The sequence below is a fragment of the Caretta caretta genome, chromosome 14 (genome assembly GCF_965140235.1).
Source record: "Caretta caretta isolate rCarCar2 chromosome 14, rCarCar1.hap1, whole genome shotgun sequence".
Taxonomy (NCBI): Eukaryota; Metazoa; Chordata; order Testudines; family Cheloniidae; genus Caretta; species Caretta caretta.
This window is the reverse complement of record NC_134219.1, coordinates 42,543,228-42,570,359: the sequence shown is the minus strand read 5'-3', so window position 1 is coordinate 42,570,359 and position 27,132 is coordinate 42,543,228. Positions and strand designations below refer to the sequence as shown.

General features: G+C 48.0%; 1 protein-coding gene across 1 annotated transcript; it reads left to right on the top strand.

Annotated features, from left to right (window-relative positions):
- LOC142069281 (butyrophilin subfamily 1 member A1-like) lies at positions 1–24,658 on the top strand. Its single transcript, XM_075119886.1, has 8 exons — positions 1–125; positions 2,996–3,343; positions 4,534–4,815; positions 6,104–6,208; positions 16,637–16,657; positions 17,986–18,006; positions 20,056–20,082; positions 23,333–24,658. Exons 1-8 carry the CDS (start codon positions 59–61, stop codon positions 23,857–23,859), a joined length of 1,398 nt encoding a protein of 465 aa, XP_074975987.1. The 5' UTR covers positions 1–58; the 3' UTR covers positions 23,860–24,658.
- Positions 24,659–27,132: the final 2,474 nt, after the last annotated feature.

Genomic DNA, 27,132 nt, shown 5'->3' with positions numbered 1-27,132 from the left:
TTGTCCAGATCAAGTTACAGTGAAGAGGAAGGTTCTTTCGTTCTGTCCTAGCTCCGCAATGAGCACCTCTTTGCCTCATTTGATCATTTTCTTCATTACTTATCACATTCACAAGCTGGAATCAGGTAAGAATCCCACTGGTCCTGCTGCTGGTTGTAGGATTTGTTTCATTGTAGTGATTTATAAATCGTGCTTATTCCTCTCTTTTGTACAAAACTGAAAGGAAAAATAGAACAAAAAACCCCCAAACCAAAAAAAAGAAACCCAAACCCACCCCTAAAACAAATTTCAGATTGGCTCAATATCAGTAAATAAGTCTCCACTTCCTCCCCAACCCTTCTGGAGGAGTAATTCTCCACCCGCTGCATATGAGGCAACGCAGTTTCTCTATCTATCTAAACACTTATATCATTATAGTATCTGTGTGTGAGGCTGTATGAAATATGGGTGACCATTTATAATAACATTGATACCAATATTACAAAATTGCAATAAATCTTATACAAGATATGCCACGAGAAGTAATTCTGCTGCTCTACACTGCGTTGATTAGGCCTCAACTGGAATATTGTGTCCAGTTCTGGGCGCCACATTTCAGAAAAGATATGGAAAATTGAAGAGAGTGCAGAGTAGAGCAACAAGGATGATTAGGGGTCTGGAAAACATGACCTATGAGGGAAGATTGAAAGAACTGGTTTTGTTTAGTCTGGGAAAGAGAAGACTGAGAGGGGACATGTTAACAGTTTTCAAATACCTAAAAGCTTGTTATAAGGAGGAGGGAAAAAAATTGTTCTCCTTAACCTCTGATGATAGGACAAGAAGCAATGGACTTAAATTGCAGCAAGAAAGGTTTAGGTTGGACATTAGGAAAAACTTCCTAACTGTCAGGGTGGTTAGGCACTGGAATCAATTGCCTAGGGAGGTTGTGGAATCTCCATCATTGCAGATTTTTAAGAGCAGGTTAGACAAACACCTGTCAGGGATGGTCTAGGTGGTGCTGGTCCTGCCATGAGTGCAGGGGGCTGGACTTGATGACCTCTCAAGGTCCCTTCCAGTTCTATGATTCTATGTAAGGTATCAGTGGAAAAAGCATGATTTGCTAAATATGGTAAGCTTGTTTATAGATATGTATCATCTTTGTATGGTGAGATATAAATATGTGCGGTATATTTGTGTGTCAATCTTGTGCTGTGCATTTGGGTGACACCCGCAGGCAGACGGGCATCAGCACTATCCAGCCTGCTTGATGGCCCATCAAAGGCAATCAGCTGTAGAATGAACCATTGAGAGAAGCCCGGGGCTATGAGTCAGCAGGACATGTAGACAAGTATCAGAGAGGTAGCTGTGTTAGTCTATATCCACAAAAACAACGAGGAGTCCGGTGGCACCTTAAAGACTAACAGATTTATTTGGGAAAAGCTTATGCCCCAAATAAATCTTAGTCTTTAAGTTGCCACCAGACTCCTCGTTGTTTTTCAGGACATGTAAGGACATGCCTATGGACAGGGGACTCCAAGTACCTTTTCATGCCCATGTGCTGTGAGTTTGTGTTTGGGACAAAGGATGTACACGCCACATGGCAAAGGATATAAAAAGGCAGCTGCATCTTCTTCGTTTTGTCTGCAGTCCTGTTTCTCGCCTCTGGAGTAACTTCCCTACAAACTGAAGCTTTGAACAAAGGACCGATAGACCCATCCAAGCTCTGGATGTGTTCCAGAGGGACTTTGCAAGCCAGCAAACTCACCAGTGCTGCTAAGAACCTGATATATGAATTCTGAAGTCACTTTCATTCATATATATATCTGATTGCTTTGACCATTTAGCAACTCTCTTCTCTTTCGTTCCTTTTCTTTTCTAATAAAACCTTTAGTTTTAGATACTAAAGGACTGGCTGGCAGCATGGTCTTTTGGGTAAGATTCAAACTAGTATTGATCTGGTAATGTGTCTGGTCCTTTGGGGAATTAAAAGAACATTTTGTAAAGTGAATCGAGTTTTCAGTAATGTCTCACTGTACTGAACCTATTCGCTGATTGGGAGCCAGAGACTGAGATACAGTAAAGGGGGCTGTGTGATTTCTTTTCTTGATAACCAGTGTGGGGGATCAGGAGCACAGTTTGTGACTGGTTGGTGAATCTAACTATAGTGTAAACCACCAGTTTTGGGAGAATCTGCTCTCCTTTTTGCAGCCTTCCCTGACCTTGGCATTTCCACTGTGGGCTGCCTACGCACCTTGGGTCACGCTGAGCATCCTAGTTCACGTGCTTGCATCCTCTGTGACCCAATCCTTTCTCAAACACCAAGGCCAACTGGCCTAAAGCTGAAGTGATTTGGCTCAGTGAGGTCAAGGCATGTGGGTCCCAGAGTTGAAGACCCTTTACTGAAAATGTCCTGGCAGTGACCCTGTCTCACTAAATACAGGTGGAGGGGGGCAAATGTGGGAAACTCAAGAACCTCAGCTGATCTCAATGAAAATTGTGTCCTCATACGAGGTGAGAGGTGGTGGTCTCCAAAGAAGCCGGGTCCCAAAACATTCGGGTGAAATTCTAGGAGATCTCTGTTGACTTCAGTGGAGTCAGGATTTCATCTTTTCATCCTTCTCATATTCAAACCAATGCTGAGAAATCACATCAGAAATATAGTGACGGTCGGAACAGATCACAGAGCTCAGGTACACAGGGCATATACTCGGGTCACCCTGTCCGTTCACGGGGCACTGAAATGGCTCTGTGGCATGTCAAACTAATATATGGGGAGTAACCAGTGACACCTATACGTGATCTGGCCTGTCACTTATTTATGTAACTCTTCCTCCCTAACCCCCCTTTTCAGTTGTTTCTTATTGTGCCAAATTTTCAATGTTCAGGCTGGAAATTTGCATACCAGGTGTCTGCCCCAGGCTGAATTTTTGGAAAGTTTGAACCTATTGAATGAGTCATGATTATATTTTATTTTCTCTCTGAGGTTGTTCTCTTTTTGCTTTGGTGTATTTCACAGCTGAGTTCAGAGTGATGGGTCCTGGTCACCCTGTCACTGCCATTGTGGGTGAGAACATTGTGTTACTCTGTCACCTGTCCCCCAGGATGAGCGCTGAGAACATGGAGGTGAGATGGTTCCGATCTGAGTTCACTTCAGTTGTGCACCTGTATCAGCATGGGAAGGATCAGAATGGAGAGCAGATGCCAGACTATCATGGAAGGACGGAGCTTTTGAAAGATGGCATCCTAGATGGGAATGTTTCCTTGCAGATTCTTAATATCAGACGCTCAGATGAAGGACAATACAGCTGTTTTGTTCAAGATGGTCTTTTTTATGAAGAAGCCCTATTGGAACTGATGGTAGCAGGTCAGCAGCTCTTGTCTGTATTATCTCAGCCTGGGCTGCAGTTTTTGTTCTTTTCTACTGCAACAACTGTGACTAGCAACTTGTGAATTATTTTAGCATAACACAGGGTGACTAGATTTCAGCACACGACCCCATTCAGACACTTTGGAAAATATGCTGAAAACTTTCCCAACGTTTTATTAAAGACATTTTCAGAATGGTCAAGAGATTTCCTTTCCCAAAAGATGTTCTTGACTAACTCCAAAAGGAGGGAGAGAAAGGAGGGAAAAGACTTCTAGACAAATATGGGCCTGGTTTATACTAGAAGAGTAGGTCAGCTGAACTAGGTCACTCAGGGGTGTGAAAAACACATGCCCCATGAGCGACAAAACTAAGCTGACCTAAGTCGCCATGCAAGCAGGGCTGGGTCAACAGAAGAATTCTTCTGTCAACCTAGCTCCTGCCTCTCAGAGAGGGGTGTCACCTGTGACACCAGGAGAAGTCCTGCCCTTGGTGTAAGTAGTGTCTACACTGAAGCACCACAGCGGTGAAGCTGTGCTGCTGGAGCCTGTCACGTGTGGACGGACCCTGGTCTTCCAGTTCTTCTGCCGTCATTCTGAGGCCTGGCTGAGGTGGGACTGCCAGGTGTACAGGCCTTCTGACGTGGTCACTACTGGTGATTATTTAGGGGTGCAGTCAAAATCAGTTGCAGCTTTCTGATTGGCTGAGGCCACATAAAGGTGGGGGCGGGAACAAGTTAAGTATTTACTGCTAGCAGATGAGGCCGAGCGTTTGTGCCCTGCTGCTCTGACACAGGAACCATGGAGCCAGTTAGATTGATTGATTGATTTAAAAAGAGAACAAACAAAATGTTTATCGAATATACTAAAATCTGGCTTTTTGAAAAATTCATATTCCACTAGGTATTTAAACGAAGTGGCCAGATTTCCAAAGGTGTTCAATGTTCCACTGCTCTTGGGTAGAGAGGACAATATCTCTCCTTATTCAGTGAAATTATTTTAAATATTTGTTCACGTGTTTTCCTGTGTCCATGCGTATTGGGAATTCAGAAATTCCAGTGTTCATTTATCCCTTCTATATGAGCAAGTGATCTCGAGTGGGAGTAATGGATCCACAATCTATCACTCATCGTTTTTTAGCTGTTAAGTTACTCCATTGATTTATCACACATTTACGTAATTTTCCTCTAGGTTTGGGCTCCAATCCTCTCATCTCTGTGGCGAGTCACCAGGATGGAGGGATCCGGATGGTTTGTCAATCGGCTGGTTGGTATCCAGAGCCCAAGGTTCTTTGGAGAGATCTCAGTGGGCAAGAATTACCATCACTCTCTGAAGCAAAATCCCTTGGGGATAGTGGCCTGTTTGAAACAGAAAATTCTATTATTATAAAAGAACGTTCAAACCAGAACCTGTCCTGTTGGATCAGGAACACTGTTCTCAACCAAGAAAAGGAATCAACAGTTTATATAGCAGGTCAGTTACCAGCTAAACCCACACACTGAAATCACCTCCATCAGAAACAAAACAAAACATAGGAAACAAAGAACTGAAGCATCTGTTGTGCATATTTTACAACCTACCTAAAAACAAAGAAGTTCAGAAACTGAAACCTTAACAGGGTCACAACTCGGGCAATCTGATTGCCTTAATTTTGCACATTCAGAGTTATCAGAGTTTTGGGTTTCATGTAAATTTAATCTTAACTCTGATACTCCTGAAACTCTTACTTTCAAAATCAGTCTCTTTTTTTTTTTTAGAAGAAATATTCACCAAACCTTGAAAACGTTTGTTCCTAAAAACTTAACTTCACCTCAGTGATTTTTTTGAATGTAGCGATTTTTATACTATGGTTTGTTTGCTACCTTTTCTATAAGTGAAATGTCACTAAATGATGTGGGCTTGTTTCTGTTGACATTCAGTGGGACTTGTGCTCATAACTCACTTTGCCTTTGTCTACACACAAAAGCTGCCCTGATTATCTCCTGAGTTATTGATGAAACCCCTTGTTTGAATGCTCTTATTTCAGTTTGAGTGTCCTATATATTTAGCGTAAGTCAGTTCCTTACTGATTTATACTAAATGGATAAATGACAATCTTCAGCTGATTGACAAAACCTTAAATTATCAATCAGTTTAGTTAAATTGGGGCAATGCTCTTACACGGTCAGCTGTGGAACCAATGTAAGAATGACTCAATGAGTTATACCAATTTCACGAAACCAGGGCACAAACCCTGTGTGGAGAAGGCCTTAGGCATGTTTGAAATGCCCACCCTGGCTAGATGATGTAAATGCTGTAAACACAAGAACAGCAAAAGAAGATGAATCAATTTGTAGCACTTAATGTTTTGATTAATTGCAATTATGATTCGTCGAAATAATTGGGGAAATTATTAGTGACTCACCAAAATATTCTAATGACTTCTGCATGTTGCTGAACAGTGAGGACCAAATTGTTTGCTGGCATAACTCCACTGAAGTCAATGCGGTTTTGTGAGCAGAGAATTTGCTCCTGAACTCAATAAAGCTCTGAATAGCATGAATCAAACCAGGCCTGTTCATTCACTAAAGCTGTGTTGGTTGGAGTAATTTTTAAAATCAGGTTTTGGTCTTTTGTGTAGCATGGGGGGGTCATGTTTTCACTCTTATCTCACATACGTCCTGCTGGGGACTATTTATGTATTTACGTGCAATAGCAAAAAAAATAGTTTTGTCTCTGCTTCCAAACTAATGCAAATCCTGGGGGGGGAGTTATTTTTCAGATTCCTTTTTCCCGAGGGTGAATCCATGGATGGTGGCTCTGAGTGTGATTCTCCTGGTTTTGTTTGGTTTCATTGGCCTCACTGTTTATCTATTTAAAATAAAAGGTAAATGTCACAGGAGAAAATTTAGTGAAATTAACAAGAAATTTTCTTCTAATAAATGGAAAAAGGGAAGAATGAAATTTTACACTGGGCCAAGCAGGGGAAGTACGGACCTGCCCTGTGCTTCCCTCAGCAGCACAGGGAAGAAAACGTTACTAAGATTCCCATTTGCTCCAGGGGGCAGTGATCTTCATCGGCCCTTTACAGGACCAGAATATTTCTCCCCCAGAACTGCCTCAGTTAAGCTGAATGGAGCACATGGGGAAGATTGATCCAAAACCTTCTCCACTCCTCACTCTTTTCTGCCCACTTCCCACCCAGATGTGCAGTTATTCCTCCTCAGTCCCCATGGACTTTGGGAATTAGTTAATGTCTTTTTCCCTCCTCTGATAAGTAAATATTTTGTACAGAGTTGGGTCCCCATAAAGATTGTGTGTTTGTTTTATTTTGGGAGCAGTTGTCTGTGATTTCATTTACTGTTGAAAAGAAATTGGAATGAGACAAAGCCTGGCAAATTTCATCCCAATAGATAAAATTAAAAAAATATACACAGTAGAAAAGAGGGGTCTGAATAGACATGAGCTCTGAGCCTCAACCAAGAAGTCAGAGATGGAGAAGGGAAACCTTTTTCTCCTGGTGTTGAGAATATGAAACCCAACAAAGGCTCATGAATTGTATAATCACTGTGCAACTTTCACGAAATGCAGACAACTGTATAAACAAGGAAAAAATGCTCCTAATAAGAATTTATATTTATTTCTGTTTATTTTTAATGGAACGGGGTGTAGAAATCTGTAAGAGTTGTGCTCTTTCCTCCAACAAGTAAAACTTTTGTACAAATTTGTCTCTTCATAAGGCTATTTCTTTGTTTATTTACGAATTTTTGGGGTGGAGCTTTTTAACCAGAAAAAGATGAAAGCCCAGATACTGCATCACTAACATCAGTTAGATCTTTGCCATTGACTTCAATGAGTGGAGGATTAAGCACTGAATGCATAAGTCATAGCACTAAAAAATAATGCTGATAATTTGAGGGCCAGAAATTCCAGTCTGCACCCCCAGAGCTCCCAGCAAAGCCAATGGGAATGTGAGAGATAATACAAGGAAGCAGGATTGGGCTCTAGTGGCTAGATTTTTTTAAGGTACATGGTGAGCTAACTCTCACTGAAATCAATGAGAGAGAGGCTCCTCAATGCCGTGAAAAATCAGACCCTAATTCCATAAGGAATTCAAAACTTTCAGAAAAGTAAATCCTTGAAAATAGTCAGTTACTGTTGGACACTGAACTCTAGTGTGGCCACATGGTTAGTAAAACATGAATGAAATGTTTGGTATTTAGGGGCCAGGCGTTCATATCACAAAAACACTCCTTTAAATCTCCATTAACTGGAAATCTTCTTAAATAACTTGTGGTTCCATCTGTTTGCTTTATTTCATTTCTTTAGGGAAACATGTTGGAGAAATCAGTAAATTCAATCTTTCTCCACATAGAACCTTTTCCATTGAGTTGTTTGCTGTTTTATTATTTATGATGATGATTATTAAAGAGAGATCAATTTGAAAATCACATGAAATATCAGGGATAATGTTTTGATAATTATTCAGTGTGTGGGTAAGAGGAAATCGGAAAGAAAATGTTCATTTTTTTCATTTAATGTTAAAAGGAAATTGGGATGAGATTAACCCTGATCAATTTCACCCCAACTGGTAATACGAAAAGTGAGACACGACGTTCAACTTTCACAAAACTCAGACAACCTTATATCCATGAGAAAAATGCTCCTTATAATAATTTATATTTATTTCTGTTTTTTAGGGAAACGTGATACAGAAATCAGTAAGTGTTGTGCCCTTTACTGTTTGACACTTAACTCTAGTGTGGCCACATGGTCAATAAAACATGAATGAAATGTTTGGTGTTTAGGGGCCAGGCATTCATATCATGAAAACACTCCTTGAAATCTCCATTAACCGGAAATCTTCTTAAATAACTTGTATTTCCATCTGTTTCCTTCATTTCATTTCTTTAGGGAAACATGTTGGAGAAATCAGTAAATTCAATTTTTCTCCACATAGAACCTTTTCCATTTTTTTGAGTTGTTTGCTGTTTTATTATTTATGATGATCATTATTAAAGAGAGATCAATATGAGTATCACATGAAATATCAGAGATAATATATTGATAATTATTCAGTATGTGGGTAAGAGAAAATCAGAAAAAAAATGTTCTTTGAAATGTATCTTCTCGGAGGGTGAAATCCACATGTTGCTGGAAGCACCATGACATGGGGGACCAGGAGGACTCTGTGCCCTCAAATGTCCTCTTGCCTCATCTGACAAGTAAATAATTTGGTCCAATGTGGATCTTGTGTGTAATTATATTGGAGGAGGAGTTGTTCATTTTTTCATTTAATGTTAAAAGGAAATTGGGATGAGATTAACCCTGATCAATTTCACCCCAACTGGTTCTATGAAAAGTGAGACACGATGTTCAACTTTCACAAAACTCAGACAACCGTATATCCATGAGAAAAATGCTCCTAATAATAATTTATATTTATTTCTGTTTTTTAGGGAACCGTGATACACAAATCAGTAAGTGTTGTGCCCTTTTCTCCAACAAGGAAAACTTCGTACTAATTTGTCTCCTCGTGTTTTATTTTTTAAATGAGAAAAACATGAATGCCCTGATGCTGCACCACGAACATCACTTAGAGCTGGGCCTTTGATTTCAACGAGTGTAGGATCCAACGCTAAATGCACAAGTCACATCACTAAAAGAATAATGTTGATAATTTTAGGGCCCAATAGTACATTGCGTGCACTCCTAAAGCTCCCAGCGAAGTGAATGGGAACATGGAATATGCAAGGAATCGGCATTGGGCTCTAAGGGTAGCTTTTTAAAAGTATTTGGACACCTAATGCCAATTGAAATCAGTGGGAGTTAGGAACCTAAATACCTTTAAAAATTTGGCCGTAATTCCCTAGGGGATTCAAAACTTTCAGAACTGTAAGTCCATGCAGATAATCAGTTATTTTTTGATACTTTACTCCAGTGTAGACACAAACTGAGCCCAAATGTCTACACCACAATTTTACAGGCCCCCAGCCCATGTCTTGTGAGCCTGGTTAGCTGCCATGGGTCAATTGGGGGTATTCAGTTGCTGTGTAGCCACACCCTATGGGGCTTCGCAGGTGCTCCGTGCCCTGCCTGTGGGTTGGAAAGGGACTCTTCTCCCCAGACCTCGGTAGTTTCCCTGCCCATAGCCTGGATCAATGGGTTTGAGAGGGACAGGCTGCATGATGGGAGGCTGGGGTTGATTCCATCCTAGAAGAGATGCACTTAATTAGTGTGTATTTGTTTCTGATTCTTTGTTACCTAGATGATCTTCAAAGTGAACTTGGTGAGTGTTTCTATTTCTCGAATGCAGCCTTTTCCGTGCTGTTGAAACTATCTCTGGATCTCTCGATCTCTCACCCTTCCGCCAGGTGGAGTCGGCAGCACCAAGGACTGGGTGCAGTGTCAAAGGTTCCTCTTAGCAATACAAACCAGAAAAACTTTGAGACCCCACCCAATAATCTGGGCAAATTTAACTCCTGAGCCTTTTTAAGGCTCTATAATGGCCCCTTTAAGGCTTATAGCGGCACAGCCGTACCCCTGCAGCTGCCCTGCAATGGGCTCTCCCGTGTAGCCGCTCTATGCCGACCTCCCACCAGCATAATTTAACCCCCCCCAACGAGCGGCAGTAGCTATGTCGGTGGGAGAGTGTCTCCCGCCAACATAGCACTGTCCACACCGGTGCTTTTGTCGGTGAAACTTTTGTCAGTCGGGGGCCTGCTTTCTTCTTTCCCGGACTGACAAAAGTTTTACTGACAAAAGTGCTAGTGGAGACACAGGGTAAGAGACAAAACTGCCCACTCACCCGCCCTGAGTGTAACAAAAGAAAACTTTTATTACAAGGCAAAGGGAACCCAGCATTGTTTTGGGAAAACACCACAGCCATGATTCGAAAGCATGTAACCCTGAACAAACCCCCACCCCACAGTACATTGGGCAGTGTCCTTTGCCTCAGTTTCCCACCTTGCCATGTGAAAATCCAATGAGCGAATGACCTGTAACACGCCACTCCCCTCTCCCGCCACTGCAGCCCACTCACAGTTGGTTGTCCTTAATCAGCCAAGACCCAGAGTTCAGAGGTGCCCTCACATGGATTCACCTCCCACCCCGAAAGGTGTGTGTGTGTGTGTGTGTGTGTGTGTGTGGTGTGTGGGGGGTGGGGAGCATTGAGCAACGCGTCTGCTGCTGCTTCCACCTCTGCAACTGGCTTGCTGCTGCTGCTATCAATGTCACTACTGGCCATAGGTGCCAACAGCCCCGGAGCACCCATGGGGAAAAGTTCGTGGGTGCTCTGCACCCACACACAGCCAAGCTCCCCCCTCCCAGCAGTGCATCTCACCCATTGAGGGCCTCGCTGACCAACTCTTCCCCCTCCCTCCCAGTGCCTGCTGCCTGCCGCAAAACAGCTGTTTCACGGCACTCAGAATTCTCTGGGAAGAAGGGGGAGGAGCGGGGATGCGTCAAGCTTGGGGGAGGAGGCGGGGAAAAGATGAGGTGGGCACGGGGTCTTCGGGAAGGGGGTGGAATGAGGTGGGGCGGGGGCGGAGCAGGGGTGGGGACTTGGGGAAGGGGTGGAATGGGGGGGTGGAGCAGGGATGGGAAGAGGTGGGGTAGGGGTTTGGGGGAAGGGGTGGAGTGGGGGCGAGGCCTGGGGTGGAGCAGGGGGTCGAGCACCCACCGGCCAGAGGGGAAGTCGGCACCTATGCCCCTGGCTGCTCACTGCCTCCCATCCCTGAAAAAGGGTGAGGGACATCGAGCAACGCCTCTGCTGCCACTCCTGCCTCTGGAACTGGCTCGCGGCGGCTGCTGTCTCTGCCCCGCTGGCTGATGCCTCTGCCGCGGGTTCTGCTGGTTTCTCTGCTGCTGTTCCCTGTGCCACCGCTCAGCTCCACTGGGGTTACCACGGCTGCTGCTGGCCACCCACTGCCACTTCCGCAATGGCGCCTTCTGAGGTTCCCCGACCTGCCCAGGGGCTCCAGCAGGCCGTGTCTCCTGCTGCGTCTCCAGGCTGTTCCCTGCAGCCCTGTCCCCACACCAGGTCTGCGACTTGGCCCCAGGCCTGCTCATCAATGGTTTCAGCTCTTGCAGCCACTGAACTGAAACAAGGGCTCTCCATGGAGTCTAATCAGCTCTGGCTTTCAACACGGGAGAGGGGAGGGGAGGGTCAAATGGTACCTAGGGCTCTCGAAGGGGAATTCATAGCATCAGGCAGGAACGCCTGTCCCCACCCCCTCTGATTTTCACTGGGCTTTGGCATCTCTGCCCCCTGTTTAGCCAGTGAGGTTTAATTCAGGGTGTGACTGTGACACACCCAGGGTACAATCCAGAGTAATGGGTAGCTGTGTCAGTCCCACCCTGCAACCTGGGTGCCCTGTACAACGCTCTGCCTCTGTAGCCTCCTAGCTGGACGACTCACAAACAGCCTCCAGTGGGGCTGGATTCTTTATTTGACTTGCAGATTAACACCAAGGCCTTAGACTGGCATCAGAAGGGGACTGGGAGCCAGTGAAGGGACTGGAACATGGGCCTGATGGGTTCACTGTGGCCTAAGCCCTGGAGAAGGCCGGCAGCTGCATTCGGTACCAGCTGGAGCCTTCACACTCAGCTGTAGATTCAGTGATCTACAGTCTGGTGGTGGCAGAGGCAGGGATCACTGTGGCCAGATTCTTGCCCACAGGATGATGCAGAGTTTCCCAGTGAGCTGAGATGTTTAGACACTGATGCTACCTGGTCAACTAGGCCTAGGGAAGGGTCACATGGGACCTGAGTCTTTGCATCTCGACTTTGGTGAATGGGGGCTGTACAAATTCCCAGGAATGAAGGGGAGAGTCTTATCTAGTTCTGCAAAATGTGTCTCAGCTTCTGAATCACTTTGCTCTTGCCTGGGTTCAGCTTAAGCCAGCTGCTCTTCATCCCAGAGCCCTGGTGTTCCTGCATTTGTAAATCCTTGAAAATAGTCAGTTACTGTTGGACACTTAACTCTAGTGTGGCCACATGGTCAATAAAACATGAATGAAATGTTTGGTGTTTAGGGGCCAGGCTTTCATATCATGAAAACACTCCTTTAAATCTCCATTAACTAGAAATCTTCTTAAATAATTTGTATTTCCATCTGTTTCCTTCATTTCTTTAGGGAAACATGTTGGAGAAATCAGTAAATTCAATTTTTCTCCACATAGAACCTTTTCCATTTTTTTGAGTTGTTTGCTGTTTTATTATTTATGATGATCATTATTAAAGAGAGATCAATTTGAAAATCACATGAAATATCAGGGATAATGTATTGAAAATTATTCAGTATGTGGGTAAGAGAAAACCAGAAAGAAAATGTTCTTTGAAATGTATCTTCTCTGAGGGTGAAATCCACATGGTGCTGGAGGCACCATGACATGGGGGATCAGGAGGACTCTGTGCCCTCAAATGTCCTCTTGCCTCATCTGACAAGTAAATAATTTGGTCCAATGCGGATCTTGTGTGTAATTATATTGGAGGAGGAGTTGTTCATTTTTTCATTTAATGTTAAAAGGAAACTGCGATGAGATTAAGCCTGATCAATTTCACCCCAACTGGTTCTATGAAAAGTGAGACACGATGTTCAACTTTCACAAAACTCAGACAACTGTATATCCATGAGAAAAATGCTCCTAATAATAATTTATATTTATTTCTGTTTTTTAGGGAAACGTGATGCACAAATCAGTAAGTGTTGTGCCCTTTTCTCCAACAAGGAAAACTTCGTACTAATTTGTCTCCTCGTGTTTTATTTTTTAAATGAGAAAAACATGAATGCCCTGATGCTGCACCACGAACATCACTTAGAGCTGGGCCTTTGATTTCAACGAGTGTAGGATCCAACGCTAAATGCACAAGTCACATCACTAAAAGAATAATGTTGATAATTTTAGGGTGCAATATTACATTCCGTGCACTCCTAAAGCTCCCAGCAAAGTGAATGGGAACATGGAATATGCAAGGAATCGGCATTGGGCTCTAAGGGTAGCTTTTTAAAGGTATTTGGACACCTAATGCCAATTGAAATCAGTGGGAGTTAGGAACCTAAATACCTTTAAAAATCTGGCCCTAATTCCCTAGGGAATTCAAAACTTTCAGAACTGTAAATCCATGCAGATAATCAGTTATTTTTTGATACTTTACTCTAGTGTAGACACAAACTGAGCCCAAATGTCTACACCACAATTTTACAGGCCCCCAGCCCATGTCTTGTGAACCTAGTTAGCTGCCATGGGTCAATTGGGGGTATTCAGTTGCTGTGTAGCCACACCCTATGGGGCTTCGCAGGTGCTCCGTGCCCTGCCTGTGGGTTGGAAAGGGACTCTTCTCCCCAGACCTCGGTAGTTTCCCTGCCCATAGCCTGGATCAATGGGTTTGAGAGGGACAGGCTGCATGATGGGAGGCTGGGGTTGATTCCATCCTAGAAGAGATGCACTTAATTAGTGTGTATTTGTTTCTGATTCTTTGTTACCTAGATGATCATCAAAGTGAACTTGGTAAGTGTTTCTATTTCTCGAATGCAGCCTTTTCCGTGCTGTTGAAACTATCTCTGGATCTCTCGATCTCTCACCCTTCCGCCAGGTGGAGTCGGCAGCACCAAGGACTGGGTGCAGTGTCAAAGGTTCCTCTTAGCAATACAAACCAGAAAAACTTTGAGACCCCACCCAATAATCTGGGCAAATTTAACTCCTGAGCCTTTTTAAGGCTCTATAATGGCCCCTTTTAAGGCTTATAGCGGCACAGCCGTACCCCTGCAGCTGCCCTGCAATGGGCTCTCCCGTGTAGCCGCTCTATGCCGACCTCCCACCAGCATAATTTAACCCCCCCCAACGAGCGGCAGTAGCTATGTCGGTGGGAGAGTGTCTCCCGCCAACATAGCACTGTCCACACCGGTGCTTTTGTCGGTGAAACTTTTGTCAGTCGGGGGCCTGCTTTTTTCACACCCGGACTGACAAAAGTTTTACTGACAAAAGTGCTAGTTTATGCACAGGATAAGAGACAAAACTGCCCACTCACCCGCCCTGAGTACAACAAAAGAAAACTTTTATTACAAGGCAAAGGGAACCCAGCATTGTTTTGGGAAAACACCACAGCCATGATTCGAAAGCATGTAACCCTAAGCAAACCCCCACCCCACAGTACATTGGGCAGTGTTCTTTGCCTCAGTTTCCCACCTTGCCATGTGAAAATCCAATGAGCGAATGACCTGTAACACACCACTCCCCTCTCCCGCCACTGCAGCCCACTCACAGGTGGTTGTTCTTAATCAGCCAAGACCCAGAGTTCAGAGGTGACCTCACATGGCTTCACCTCCCACCCCTGAAAGGTGTCTGTGTGTGGGGGGGGTGGGGGGCATTGAGCAACACATCCGCTGCTGCTTCCACCTATGCAACTGGCTTGCTGCTGCTGCTGTCGCTGTCACCACTGGCCATCGGTGCTGACAGTCCTGCAGCACCCAGGGGGAAAAGTTTGTGGGGGCTCTGCACCCACCCGCAGCCAAGTTCCCCCCTCCCACCAGTGCATCTCACCCATTGAGGGCCTCGCTGACCAACTCTTCCCCCTCCCTCCCAGTGCCTGCTGCCTGCCGCAAAACAGCTGTTTCACGGCACTCAGAATTCTCTGGGAAGAAGGGGGAGGAGGCGGGGAAAAGGCGAGGTGGGGACGGGGTCTTCGGGAAGGGAGTGGAATGAGGTGGGGCGGGGGCGGAGCAGGGGTGGGGACTTGGGGCAGGGGTGGAATGGGGGGGTGGAGCAGGGGTGGGAAGAGGTGGGGTAGGGGTTTGGGGGAAGGGGTGGAGTGGGGGCGAGGCCTGGGGTGGAGCAGGGGGTGGAGCACCCACCGGCCAGAGGGGAAGTCGGCACCTAGGCCCCTGGCTGCTCACTGCCTCCCATCCCTGAAAAAGGGTGAGGGACATCGAGCAACGCCTCTGCTGCCACTCCTGCCTCTGGAACTGGCTCGCGGCGGCTGCTGTCTCTGCCCCGCTGGCTGATGCCTCTGCCGCGGGTTCTGCTGGTTTCTCTGCTGCTGTTCCCTCTGCCACCGCTCAGCTCCACTGGGGTTATCACGGCTGCTGCTGGCCACCCACTGCCACTTCCGCAATGGCGCCTTCTGAGGTTCCCCGACCTGCCCAGGGGCTCCAGCAGGCCGTGTCTCCTGCTGCGTCTCCAGGATGTTCCCTGCAGCCCTGTCCCCACACCAGGTCTGCGACTTGGCCCCAGGCCTCCTCATCACTGGTTTCAGCTCTTGCAATCACTGAACTGAAACAAGGGCTCTCCATGGAGTCTAATCAGCTCTGGCTTTCAACACGGGAGAGGGGAGGGGAGGGTCAAATGGTACCTAGGGCTCTCGAAGGGGAATTCATAGCATCAGGCAGGAACGCCTGTCCCCACCCCCTCTGATTTTCACTGGGCTTTGGCATCTCTGCCCCCTGTTTAGCCAGTGAGTTTTAATTCAGGGTGTGACTGTGACACACCCAGGGTACAATCCAGAGTAATGGGTAGCTGTGTCAGTCCCACCCTGCAACCTGGGTGCCCTGTACAACGCTCTGCCTCTGTAGCCTCCTAGCTGGACGACTCACAAACAGCCTCCAGTGGGGCTGGATTCTTTAATTGACTTGCAGATTAACACCAAGGCCTTAGACTGGCATCAGAAGGGGACTGGGAGCCAGTGAAGGGACTGGAACATGGGCCTGATGGGTTCACTGTGGCCTAAGCCCTGGAGAAGGCCGGCAGCTGCATTCGGTACCAGCTGGAGCCTTCACACTCAGCTGTAGATTCAGTGATCTACAGCCTGGTGGTGGCAGAGGCAGGGATCACTGTGGCCAGATTCTTGCCCACAGGATGATGCAGAGTTTCCCAGTGAGCTGAGATGTTTAGACACTGATGCTACCTGGTCAACTAGGCCTAGGGAAGGGTCACATGGGACCTGAGTCTTTGCATCTCGACTTTGGTGAATGGGGGCTGTACAAATTCCCAGGAATGAAGGGGAGAGTCTTATCTAGTTCTACAAAATGTGTCTCAGCTTCTGAATCACTTTGCTCTTGCCTGGGTTCAGCTTAAGCCAGCTGCTCTTCATCCCAGAGCCCTGGTGTTCCTGCATTTGTAAATCCTTGAAAATAGTCAGTTACTGTTGGACACTTAACTCTAGTGTGGCCACATGGTTAGTAAAACCATGAATGAAATGTTTGGTGTTTAAGGGCCAGGCGTTCATATCATGAAAACACTCCTTTAAATCTCCATTAACTAGAAATCTTCTTAAATAATTTGTATTTCCATCTGTTTGCTTTATTTCATTTCTTTAGGGAAACATCTTGGAGAAATCAGTAAATTCAATTTTTCTCCACATAGAACCTTTTCCATTAAGTTGTTTGCTGTTTTATTATTTATGATGATCATTATTAAAGAGAGATCAATTTGAGTATCACATGAAATATCAGGGATAATATATTGAAAATTATTCAGTATGTGGGTAAGAGAAAACCAGAAAGAAAATGTTCTTTGAAATGTATCTTCTCGGAGGCTGAAATCCACATGGTGCTGAAGGCACCATGACATGGGGGACCAGGAGGACTCTGTGCCCTCAAATGTCCTCTTGCCTCATCTGACAAGTAAATAATTTGGTCCAATGGGGATCTTGTGTGTAATTATATTGGAGGAGGAGTTGTTCATTTTTTCATTGAATGTTAAAAGGAAACTGCGATGAGATTAAGCCTGATCAATTTCACCCCAACTGGTTCTATGAAAAGTGAGACACGATGTTCAACTTTCACAAAACTCAGACAACCGTATATCCATGAGAAAAATGCTCCTAATAATAATTTATATTTATTTCTGTTTTTTAGGGAAACGTGATACACAAATCAGTAAGTGTTGTGCCCTTTTCTCCAACAAGGAAAACTTCGTACTAATTTGTCTCCTCGTGTTTTATTTTTTAATTGAGAAAAACATGAATGCCCTGATGCTGCACCACGAACATCAGTTAGAGCTGTGCCTTTGATTTCAATGAGTGTAGGATCCAACGCTAAATGCACAAGTCACATCACTAAAAGAATAATGTTGATAATTTTAGGGTGCAATATTACATTCCGTGCACTCCTAAAGCTCCCAGCAAAGTGAATGGGAACATGGAATATGCAAGGAATCGGCATTGGGCTCTAAGGGTAGCTTTTTAAAGGTATTTGGACACCTAATGCCAATTGAAATCAGTGGGAGTTAGGAACCTAAATACCTTTAAAAATCTGGCCCTAATTCCCTAGGGAATTCAAAACTTTCAGAACTGTAAATCCATGCAGATAATCAGTTATTTTTTGATACTTTACTCTAGTGTAGACACAAAATGAGCCCAAGTGTCTACACCACAATTTTCCAGGCCCCCACCCCATGTCTTGTGAGCCTGGTTAGCTGCCATGGGTCAATTGGGGGTATTCAGTTGCTGTGTAGCCGCACCCTATGGGACTTCGCAGGTGCTCTGTTCCCTGCCTGTGGGTTGGAAAGGGACTCTTCTCTCCAGACCTCAGTAGTTTCCCTGCCCATTGCCTGGATGAATAGGTTTGAGAGGGACAGGCTGCATGATGGGAGGCTGGGGTTGATTCCATCCTGGAAGAGATGCACTTAATTAGTGTGTATTTGTTTCTGATTCTTTGTTACCTAGATGATCTTCAAAGTGAACTTGGTAAGTGTTTCTATTTCTCGAATGCAGCCTTTTCCGTGGTGTTGAAACTACCTCTGGATCTCTCGATCTTTCACCCTTCTGCCAGGTGGAGTCGGCAGCACCAAGGACTGCGTGCAGTGTCAAGGGTTCCTCTTAGCAATACAGAAGAGAAAAACCTTGAGACCCCACCCAATAATCTGGGCACATTTCACTCCTGAGCCTTTTTAAGGCTCTACAATGGCCCCTTTAAGGCTTATAGCGGCACAGCTGTACCCCTGCAGCTGCCCTGCAATGGGCTCTCCCGTGTAGCCGCTCTATGCCGACCTCCCACCAGCATAATTTAACCCCCCCCAACGAGCGGCAGTAGCTATGTCGGTGGGAGAGTGTCTCCCGCCAACATAGCACTGTCCACACCGGTGCTTTTGTCGGTGAAACTTTTGTCAATCAGGCGTGCTAGTGTAGATACAGGGTAAGATACAAAACTTCCCACTCACCCGCCCTGAGTATAACAAAAGAAAACTTTATTACAAGGCAAAGGGAACCCAGCATTGTTTTGGGGAAACACCACAGCCATGATTCAAAAGCATGTTACCCTAAGCAAACACCGGTGGGCACAGTACATTGGGCAGTGTCCTTTGCCTCAGTTTCCCACCTTGCCGTGTGAAAATCCGATGAGCGAGTGACCTGTAACACACCACTCCCCTCTCCCGCCACTGCAGCCCACTCACAGGTGGTTGTTCTTAATCAGCCAAGACCCAGAGTTCAGAGGTGACCTCACATGGCTTCACCTCCCACCCCTGAAAGGTGTCTGTGTGTGTGTGTGTGTGTGTGTGTGTGTGTGTGGTGGTGGGGCGGGGACATTGAGCAACATGTCCGCTGCTGCGTCCACCTATGCAACTGGCTTGCTGCTGCTGCTCTCGCTGTCACCACTGGCCATAGGTGCCGACAATGCCGAAATTACCTGGTGCTCTGCACCCACCCACAGCCAAGGGCAAGGTGCCCACTGGCGGCCTCGCTGACCAACTCCTCCCCCTCCCTCCCAGTGCCTTCCACCTGCCGCAAAACAGCTGTTTCACAGTACTCAGGATGCTTTGGGAAGGAAGGGGAGGAGCGGGGATGTGACACGCTTGGGGGAGGAGGGGAAGAGGCAGGGTGGGGCCAGGGACTTCGGGAAGGGGGTGGAATGAGGTGGGGTGGGGGTGGAGCAGGGGCCTCTGTAGCCTCCTACCTGGACGGCTCACAAACAGCCTCTGCTGGGGCTGGATTCTTTAATTGATTTGCAGATTAAAACCAAGGCCTTAAACTGGCATCAGAAGGGGACTGGGAGTCAGTGAAGGGATTGGAACATGGGCCTGATGGGTTCACTGTGGCCTAAGCCCTGGAGAAGGCCGGCAGCTGCATTCGGTACCAGCTGGAGCCTTCACACTCAGCTGTAGATTCAGTGAGCGACAGTAACCCAGCCTGGCGGTGGCAGAGGCAGGGATCACTGGCCAGATTCCTGCCTCCAGGAAGAGGCAGAGTTTCCTAGGGCGGATTGGTGGGTAGCAATCGATCTATCGGGGGTTGATTTATCCCATCTAGTGTAGATGCGATAAATCAGTCCCCGAGCGCTCTCCCGTCAACTCCGGTTCTCCACCGCCGCGAGAGGCACAAGCGGAGTCGACGGGGGAGCGGCAGCTATTGACTCGCCACCGTGAGGACACCGAAGTAAGTCGACCTGAATACATCGACTTCAGCTACGCTATTCCCATAGCTGAAGTTGTGCATCTTAGGTCGATCTTCCCCGCAACCACCCCAGGGTAGCCCTGGGCCTAGTGAGCTGGGATGTTTAGACACTGATGCTACCAGGTCACCTAGTCTTTGCACCTCGACTTTGGTGAATGGGGTCTGTACAGATTCAATGAAATGAAGGGCAGAGTCTCATCTCGTTCTTCAAAATGTGTCCCTTCTTCTCATTCACTTTGGTCTTGCCCGGGTTCAGCTTAAGCCAGCTGCTCTTCATCCCAGAGCCCTGGTGTTGCTGCATTCACTCAGCTGAGTTCTCATCCCTCTCTCTGTGTTTGGTTTCAGACTGGAGAAGAAACATCGTCTGCCCAGGTAACTACAGCTCCTATTGCATCGATATCCAAAGCTCTCCCTGCCCTGAGACTTCCAGTCCCCTTTTGTCACACAGTTAATATTTTACACAAGCTCTTTGGGGCAGGGATGGCTCTGTACTAAGGTGAAAAGACTCAAAGGTTTGTGTGGCCAACGTTGTGATTTTGGGTGTCCAAGGAGCTCTTTTGTGCCCACTGGAAGCTCAGAGGATTCTCAGCGAGATGCTGTTAGAGTCCCTGATGGGGCTGGAGGCTCAGGGCGGGAGGGGTGGACAAAGGGCTTGGCCAGGGCCAGGTTAATGTCTAGGCTGCTCATTTCAATTTTCAGAAACCCTAACAGGGTTGCATGTGCCCAGACAGCTGCTGCTGCTGCTCTAGCCGTGGCACAGGTACATGGCAGCCAGCAGGGCTTAGCACATTCACTGCACACAGACCCCCATAGGTCACACACAGAGATACCGAGACCCCATCACACACTGACTGCAACCCCCCAGACACACGGCAGGATCCAAGCTGCATGAGAAGCCAGTAAGGGCACAGAGGGAGCCAGTGTGCGCTCTGGAATTCCTTGGGGAAGATGGGGCAGGAGAGGAGTGGTATGGGGAGGGGTGAGGTTAGGGAGTGGGAGAGGAATAGAGGGATGCACAGGGGATTTCGGGAGTGGTCCCTGTGGGGAATGATTCTTCTTCCAGAGGGCCACAGCTGAGGTTGGCTAGTCAAGGCCAGTGAAGACTGTGAGGTGGTTCAGAGGGACCTCTCCCACCCCCAAGCTGTGTGAAAGGGAAACCTGGTGGGATACGAAGTGCACTGGTGATAAATGAACATATCATGGAGGGAAAAAATTGAGCAACTCATTCACATTACAGGGTTTGAAAATAAGTGCATCAGCAGCTCAGGGCTTGGCCACACTGGCAGCTGTAGAGAGTTTTGGGTTAAACCAGCCTTCAGAGAGCGCAGTAGGGAAAGTGCCGCAGTCTGTCCACACTGAGAGCTGACAGCGCAGGGGCGTGGCCACATTGGCGGCGGCATTGGGAGCCGTGCATTATGAGCAGCTATCCCAGCATTCAAGTGGCTGCAGCGTGCTTTTCAAATGGGCATGGGGTGGGGTGGAGTGTGTTGTGTGTATGTGGGGGGAGAGAGAGTGGGTTTTTGGGATGCTGAGAGTGTGTCAGCACGCTGTCTGTAAGTTCAGACCCCTCCTCTCTCTCCAGTTACTCAAAGCAAACAGTAGCTGTTTCTCCGAGCTGATAAGCAGCCGGGTCTCCAAAATGGAGCACTGAAAGGGCCACTTCCGCATTCCAGCCGGAGTTCTCAACAAAGACAAGAGCGGTCACTTCAGTTAATGGGATGATGGGACGTTTCCGGAGGGCAGTCAGAGCGCTGTAACGTTACTCCTCGTCCACACTGACGCTGCAGAGTCTCACCCAATACGCAGCAAACCTTATCCCTGCCGGGGAGGTGGAGGACCAGCCGCGCTCTAGCCAGGGAGTCGGAGCGCTCTTCGTGCCTTGCCAGTGTGGACGGGGAGTGAGGGAGAGCGCTCTGGGCGGCTCTATTGCGCTATAACGTGCAGGTGTAGCCAAGGCCTCAGTCATGCAACCTGGAATTCACTGTGGCCAGCTTGACAAAACCCTCTGCTCACTGCGCAGCTCTGGGGAAAAAGTCAAACAAAATCTGAGAATCCATAAAAGGGGGATGGTGAACAACATGGAGATATTATACAGCCGTTATAGAAATCAGTGTTTTGCCCTCATCGGGAGTACTGTGTTGGGTACTTCTCACCCCACCTCAGAAAGGGTACCGAAGAAGAAAAGGGGGCTCAGAGAAAGGCAATGAGAATCAGCACGAGGAGAGATTGAAAAAACGGGGGATTTTTACCTTTAAAAGAGAGGAGCAAGAGGGGACATGATACAAGCACAGAATATTGCACAACCCCCCTGAACAGAAGATGATTTAGGTTGAAATGTAAAACACTTGGTAGTTAGGAAATGCTAGTTTTATGCTGCCCTGTACGCCCTTAATTCTCACCCCTTGTGCATCCATCCTGGGCAGTGAAAGAGTGAGACAGGGGTCCTGTGGCAAAAACAGTGTGTGATCATGTAATTGGAGATTGTATCATAAAACACACACACGGGACACCGGCTAATGGGCCAACCCCAGGGACACAATATGTTGCCAGAGAACAGCAGGGTAGCGGGAGTGGAGAAAGCAGCTTTACAGGTAATAACAGCAGAGGTGAAAGGAAGCCGATATGCCCTGGTACGGCCCTACTGGCAAGCCGCAGCGGTGAGTTATATGGGCTCGTGGCTCCAGCAATATTGAGGGCCCGGCTCCACCAATGTTCGGGGCCAGGTCTCCCCCTGGCCCCACCTCCCACCCCGCCCCCGTGCCCCCTCCGAGTGTCCCCTGTTCCCCCCTTGTTGCCCCCCTTGCACCTCGCTGGGCCCCAGAGCAGAGTGTCCCTGTCTCTCCCCTGCAGCTCCTTGCTACCTCCCTGCATCATCTGCTGCCGCAGGGTCCTAGTGCCCCCATTTCACTAGTGGCAGGGCAGGCTGCCCTTCCCGCTCAGACCCTTTTATTTCCCGGCTGGACCCTCCACCAGCACAGGCCATCCCTGCCCGCAGTCACCGCTCCTGCCCCATGCTGGGCAAGGGCTGAGTGAGTGAGGGGTGTGTGTATCTGTTAATATGTGTCTGCTGAGTTAGTCTGGTCTTTGCCAGAGTCAGACGGGAAGATGAACCTCGTGCTCCTTCTCCCCCAGCACTCCCCTTGCTCTCACGTAGGCTGAGGGTGCAGGGATGGGAGGCATCTATTCTCTCCCCATAGCAATGCTCTCTCATCTGGGAATGTGGGGTTTAAGATGGGAAACTGCAGGGAGAGGTGAGGCGTGTCAGTGAGCACTCAGGAGAGGGAGCTCAGTTTCTCACCACTCTGTGGGGCCCCCATGACACCTGGGTCTCTAGTCCCCTCCCAGGAGAGATGTGGAGCAGGACAGGAAAGAGCCTGAGTCCCAGACCTGGCTCAAGTGACCCTTTGGCTGCACGGCTGGTCCACCTCTGCCAGGGGCGTGACTCTCCCCTGCACTGTGCTGACCTCTCAGAGCTGCTCCCCATTCAGAGCTGACGGGTAAACCCTGGAGGAAGGAGATTCCCTGAGTCACTCCCCAGCTGGGGCAGATTCTGTCACTGACGCCATCAAACCCTCCCCCAGGGCCGAGCTCTGCCCCTCACGCTCTGATTCTCTCTCCCCAGCGAATGTGACTCTGGATCCAGACACGGCTCATCCCGACCTCGTCCTGTCTGAGGATGGGAAAAGTGTGAGATGGGGAGACACGCGGCAGGATCTGCCCGACAAGCCTGAGAGATTTGACACTGCGCCCTGGGTGCTGGGCTGTGGGGGATTCACCGCGGGGAGACATTGCTGGGAGGTGGAGGCGGAGGCGGAGGTGGGGGGTGGGGGATACTGGGCTGTGGGGGTGGCCAGAGAGTCTGTGGGGAGGAAGGGATGGATCAGCCTTAGCCCTGAGGGGGGGATCTGGGCAGTGGAGTGGTGCGGGGATCAGTTCCAGGCTCTCACCTCCCCTGCGACCCCCCTGCCCCTGAGCCGGGTCCCCAGCAGGATCTGGGTTTGTCTGGACTGTGGCCGGGGGCAGGTGACATTTATCGATGCTGGTGCCGAGGCCCCGATCTTCACTTTCCCGCCGGGCTCCGTCCCTGGGGAGAGAATCCGCCCCTGGCTCTGGGTGTGGCCGGGATCCCGGCTCCGACTGCGTCCCTGAGACCCACAGCAGAGGGGGGAACCGGAAATCAGCCTCTCTAGCCTCACGGCTCCTAGTCTCTATGACCTTGGAGGACTCCCATCTACCCAGCCCCTGGCCCCTCATCTCTATGGCCCCTGGAAGCTTCTCCCCCTCCCTCCCTGCAAATCCAGGAGGCAGAGGGGGAGGGGGAGGAACCCCTGGGGCTGCAGGAGGGGCAGAGGGGCCCTGAGGGGCAGAGGCGGGGGCTGGGCAGGGGGCAGAACTAACAGCCGGGCTGGGGACAGGCAGAGGTGGGGGCTGGGCAGGGACCCAGCATGAATCAATCAGGGTTTTGGGAGAAGCTGGAAGCTCTGCAGCAGCTGGGTGCATTTTGTGCAGATCTGTGGGATTAGATCTCGGTGGGGCAGCAAGAGGGGAATGTATAAAATCAGGGGAAAGAAGGGAGCAGCCAGGGGGGATGATCTGTAGGAGGGAGGAGAGGAGAGGAGAGGAGAGGAGAGTGGGAAAGACACAGGAAAATAAACAGGGATCACAAGTGAGGGCTAGAAAAATGCTGAGTAGAAAAGGAGAGTATGAAAGGAAAGGGAACATCAGAGGGACAGAGGGATTTATGATGTGTTACTGAAAGTGAGACTGTAACTCATTAATTCCCTATATTAATTCCTGGGCATTGGTGCTATTTTAGTGCCATGAAGCAAACTGCTCTGAGTAGCTGTGGATCTTCTTACAATATGCTGTGGTCATTAAACTCTGTCTTAGCTCCTTTTACTTTCCTGCTTTCCACCTACTTATTGTAAAATAAAAACACTACAAACAATTCTTGTTTCCTTCACCTTCATGTCCCAGCCGTAATTGTTGTGGGCAGCTCAAGAACATGAGGTCCAACCTCAGGGCAGTTACAAAGCAGGGCACAAACCCCCCACTGGTTGTCTGTTCTGTATTTAGATTTCACTCACCAGGTATCAACCGTGAACCCCTCAAGCACTAAAACAGCCTTAACACGGGTGGCGGGTGAAGCTTCCCCTGGGGGAGGCTAGTTCCCTGTCCCACCTCTTGCAACCCCATTCCACCCCGGTGCCCCCCCCAGGCCCTGTCCCCACTTCACCGCAGGCCCTGCCCAGCCACCACCATTCACTGCATCACTCTCCTGCCCATGTGAGGGCAGCGTTGATAAGGGATGCGGCAAGGGGGGAGGGCTCTTGATGGGGAGGAGGGGTGAGGAAGGATGCGGAGCAGGTTGGGGGTCTTGCGGGCAGAGGATGGGTGAGAGGAGGGACATGGCAACGTGGGGATCTCACGGGGCGATGGAGTAGAGGAGGGACATGAGTGAGGTATGGGGAGTCTCACGGGCAAGGAGATGGAGGAGAGGAGGGACACAGTGAGTGATGGGTAGAGGCATCTTGTGGGTAGGGGGGTGGATGAGAGGAGGGACAGGGTGCGCTGGGCAGTCTTGCGGGGAGGGTTGAGGAGAGGAGGGACACAGTGACCCGTGGGCTGGGAGATCTTGCAGGGGCTGGGGGATGAGGAGGGATGGGGCAAGTGGCAGTTGGGGGGGGATTTTGTTGGGGGGGTGAAGGAAAGGAGGGTCATGGAGAGCAGTGGGGGAAGGATCTCACAGGGGATGGGGTGGAGGTGAGGAGGCACACAGTGAGCAGCGGGCAGGCGTTTCACGGGGGGGGGTGAGGAAGTATGTGGTGAGTGGCAGGCCGGGGGGGGCGGTCTCGCGGGGGTGAGGAGGGATGTGGCAGGCAGGGCCCTCTGAATGAGACACCCATGTGGAAAGTTGGGGGTAGTTAATTCAGATAGGAAAGCAAGACGTGATATGGATAGTATCAGAAACCACCACTAGTAGCTAAACCCGATGGCTAAATTTGATGGGGCTGTTTTTCACACAACCCCTGGCAAAGAGCTATGAAAATTTTGCGGGCGGGGGAACCAAGGTTGGAGGGGCACCAGCAAACGATACCCCTGTTTGGAAGGGGAAAAAAAGTAAACTTGTGAGAATGAAGGACAGCGAAGGCTTTGAAATAGGGTTGCCACCACTGAGGTACAAAAAATGAGGATGTCCTCAGGCCATAAGCCTGGCAGTATCTACTGATCACCTTACACATGTCCCAGGGCAGCTACCTCCAAAAAGCATATGCTTCAGTGTTCACAGAATGGGAGGATTAGTTACAGACATTAGGTTTATTATTTTTAATTAAAAGGTATAAAAAGTTCATAATATTGGAAGTCCAAAATGGTATTAATTGTCATAGGAACATAAAGCCATTTCAGATATATGGAACCTTTTGGAGCAGTAACAGTCAATCAGTGGTTGCAATTTCAGCTTGCAAGCTACGGCCTGGTATCCAGAAACAGAATGTAACCATGTCCTTAGCTGTATTCAGTGCAATTGTCATTGATACCAGTGTCATGTGTGTCTAGATAGCCAAATACATATCACCGGTGTTACCGACTCTTGCCATTTTACCATGAGGGTGGCAGTATTTGGTGTTTTTATTCTGAAAGCACAAGCTTCTGGAATCAAATGATTGCTTGAGAATCACAGTTTTCACTAAGTATACCAATAAAAAAAATTTTAACTTGCGGTTTTGGAAAAAAAGTGAAAATATGAATCTAATGCACCCCTAAAGGCTCAGAAACAAAACACGAAAAGAACCCCAAACATATTTGGTTTTAAATCATAATTCTTTGAGGCATGATGTACCATATGATTTCTTGGGGTTATCACTACTGTATATCTATGTTTAGTTAAAATTACAGTAGAAATTTGCCTCTGAGAGAGATTTCATACAAGAGTGTGTTATTAGGTTGACCCGAGTGGATGGCTGATGTTGAAGGCCCTGCGCACTGTTCTAGTTGAGAGCAGAATTTGATGATGAGTCTGGTATCTTTCATACAATCTAGTGTATTTACAAAGTATGTAGGAAGTTCTGTTTCCATTATCTAAGGAGGCACCAAACCATCCCACCCATCCAAAAAAACCTCAGAAATCTTCCTTTGCTCACTGCTCCAAACTCTCTCAGTCAACTTGTGACTGGGTGCGCGTGTGGACGCACACACACACACACACACACACAACACAAAAATTCCAGAGTGGCCTCGGGTCTTCTCTTTGCTATTGTGTCTTGCTCTCATGTGTAACCGTTAACCTGGACAAAGGGAAGCTGCTACATTCATCCGTTTAAGGGGCTTTAAACCAACAATAGGCCAGTGCCCTTTGTGAACATGGGCGAAGTAAGTCAATCGTGAACCAGGTAGCACAATGACATACCTCTACACAGTCTT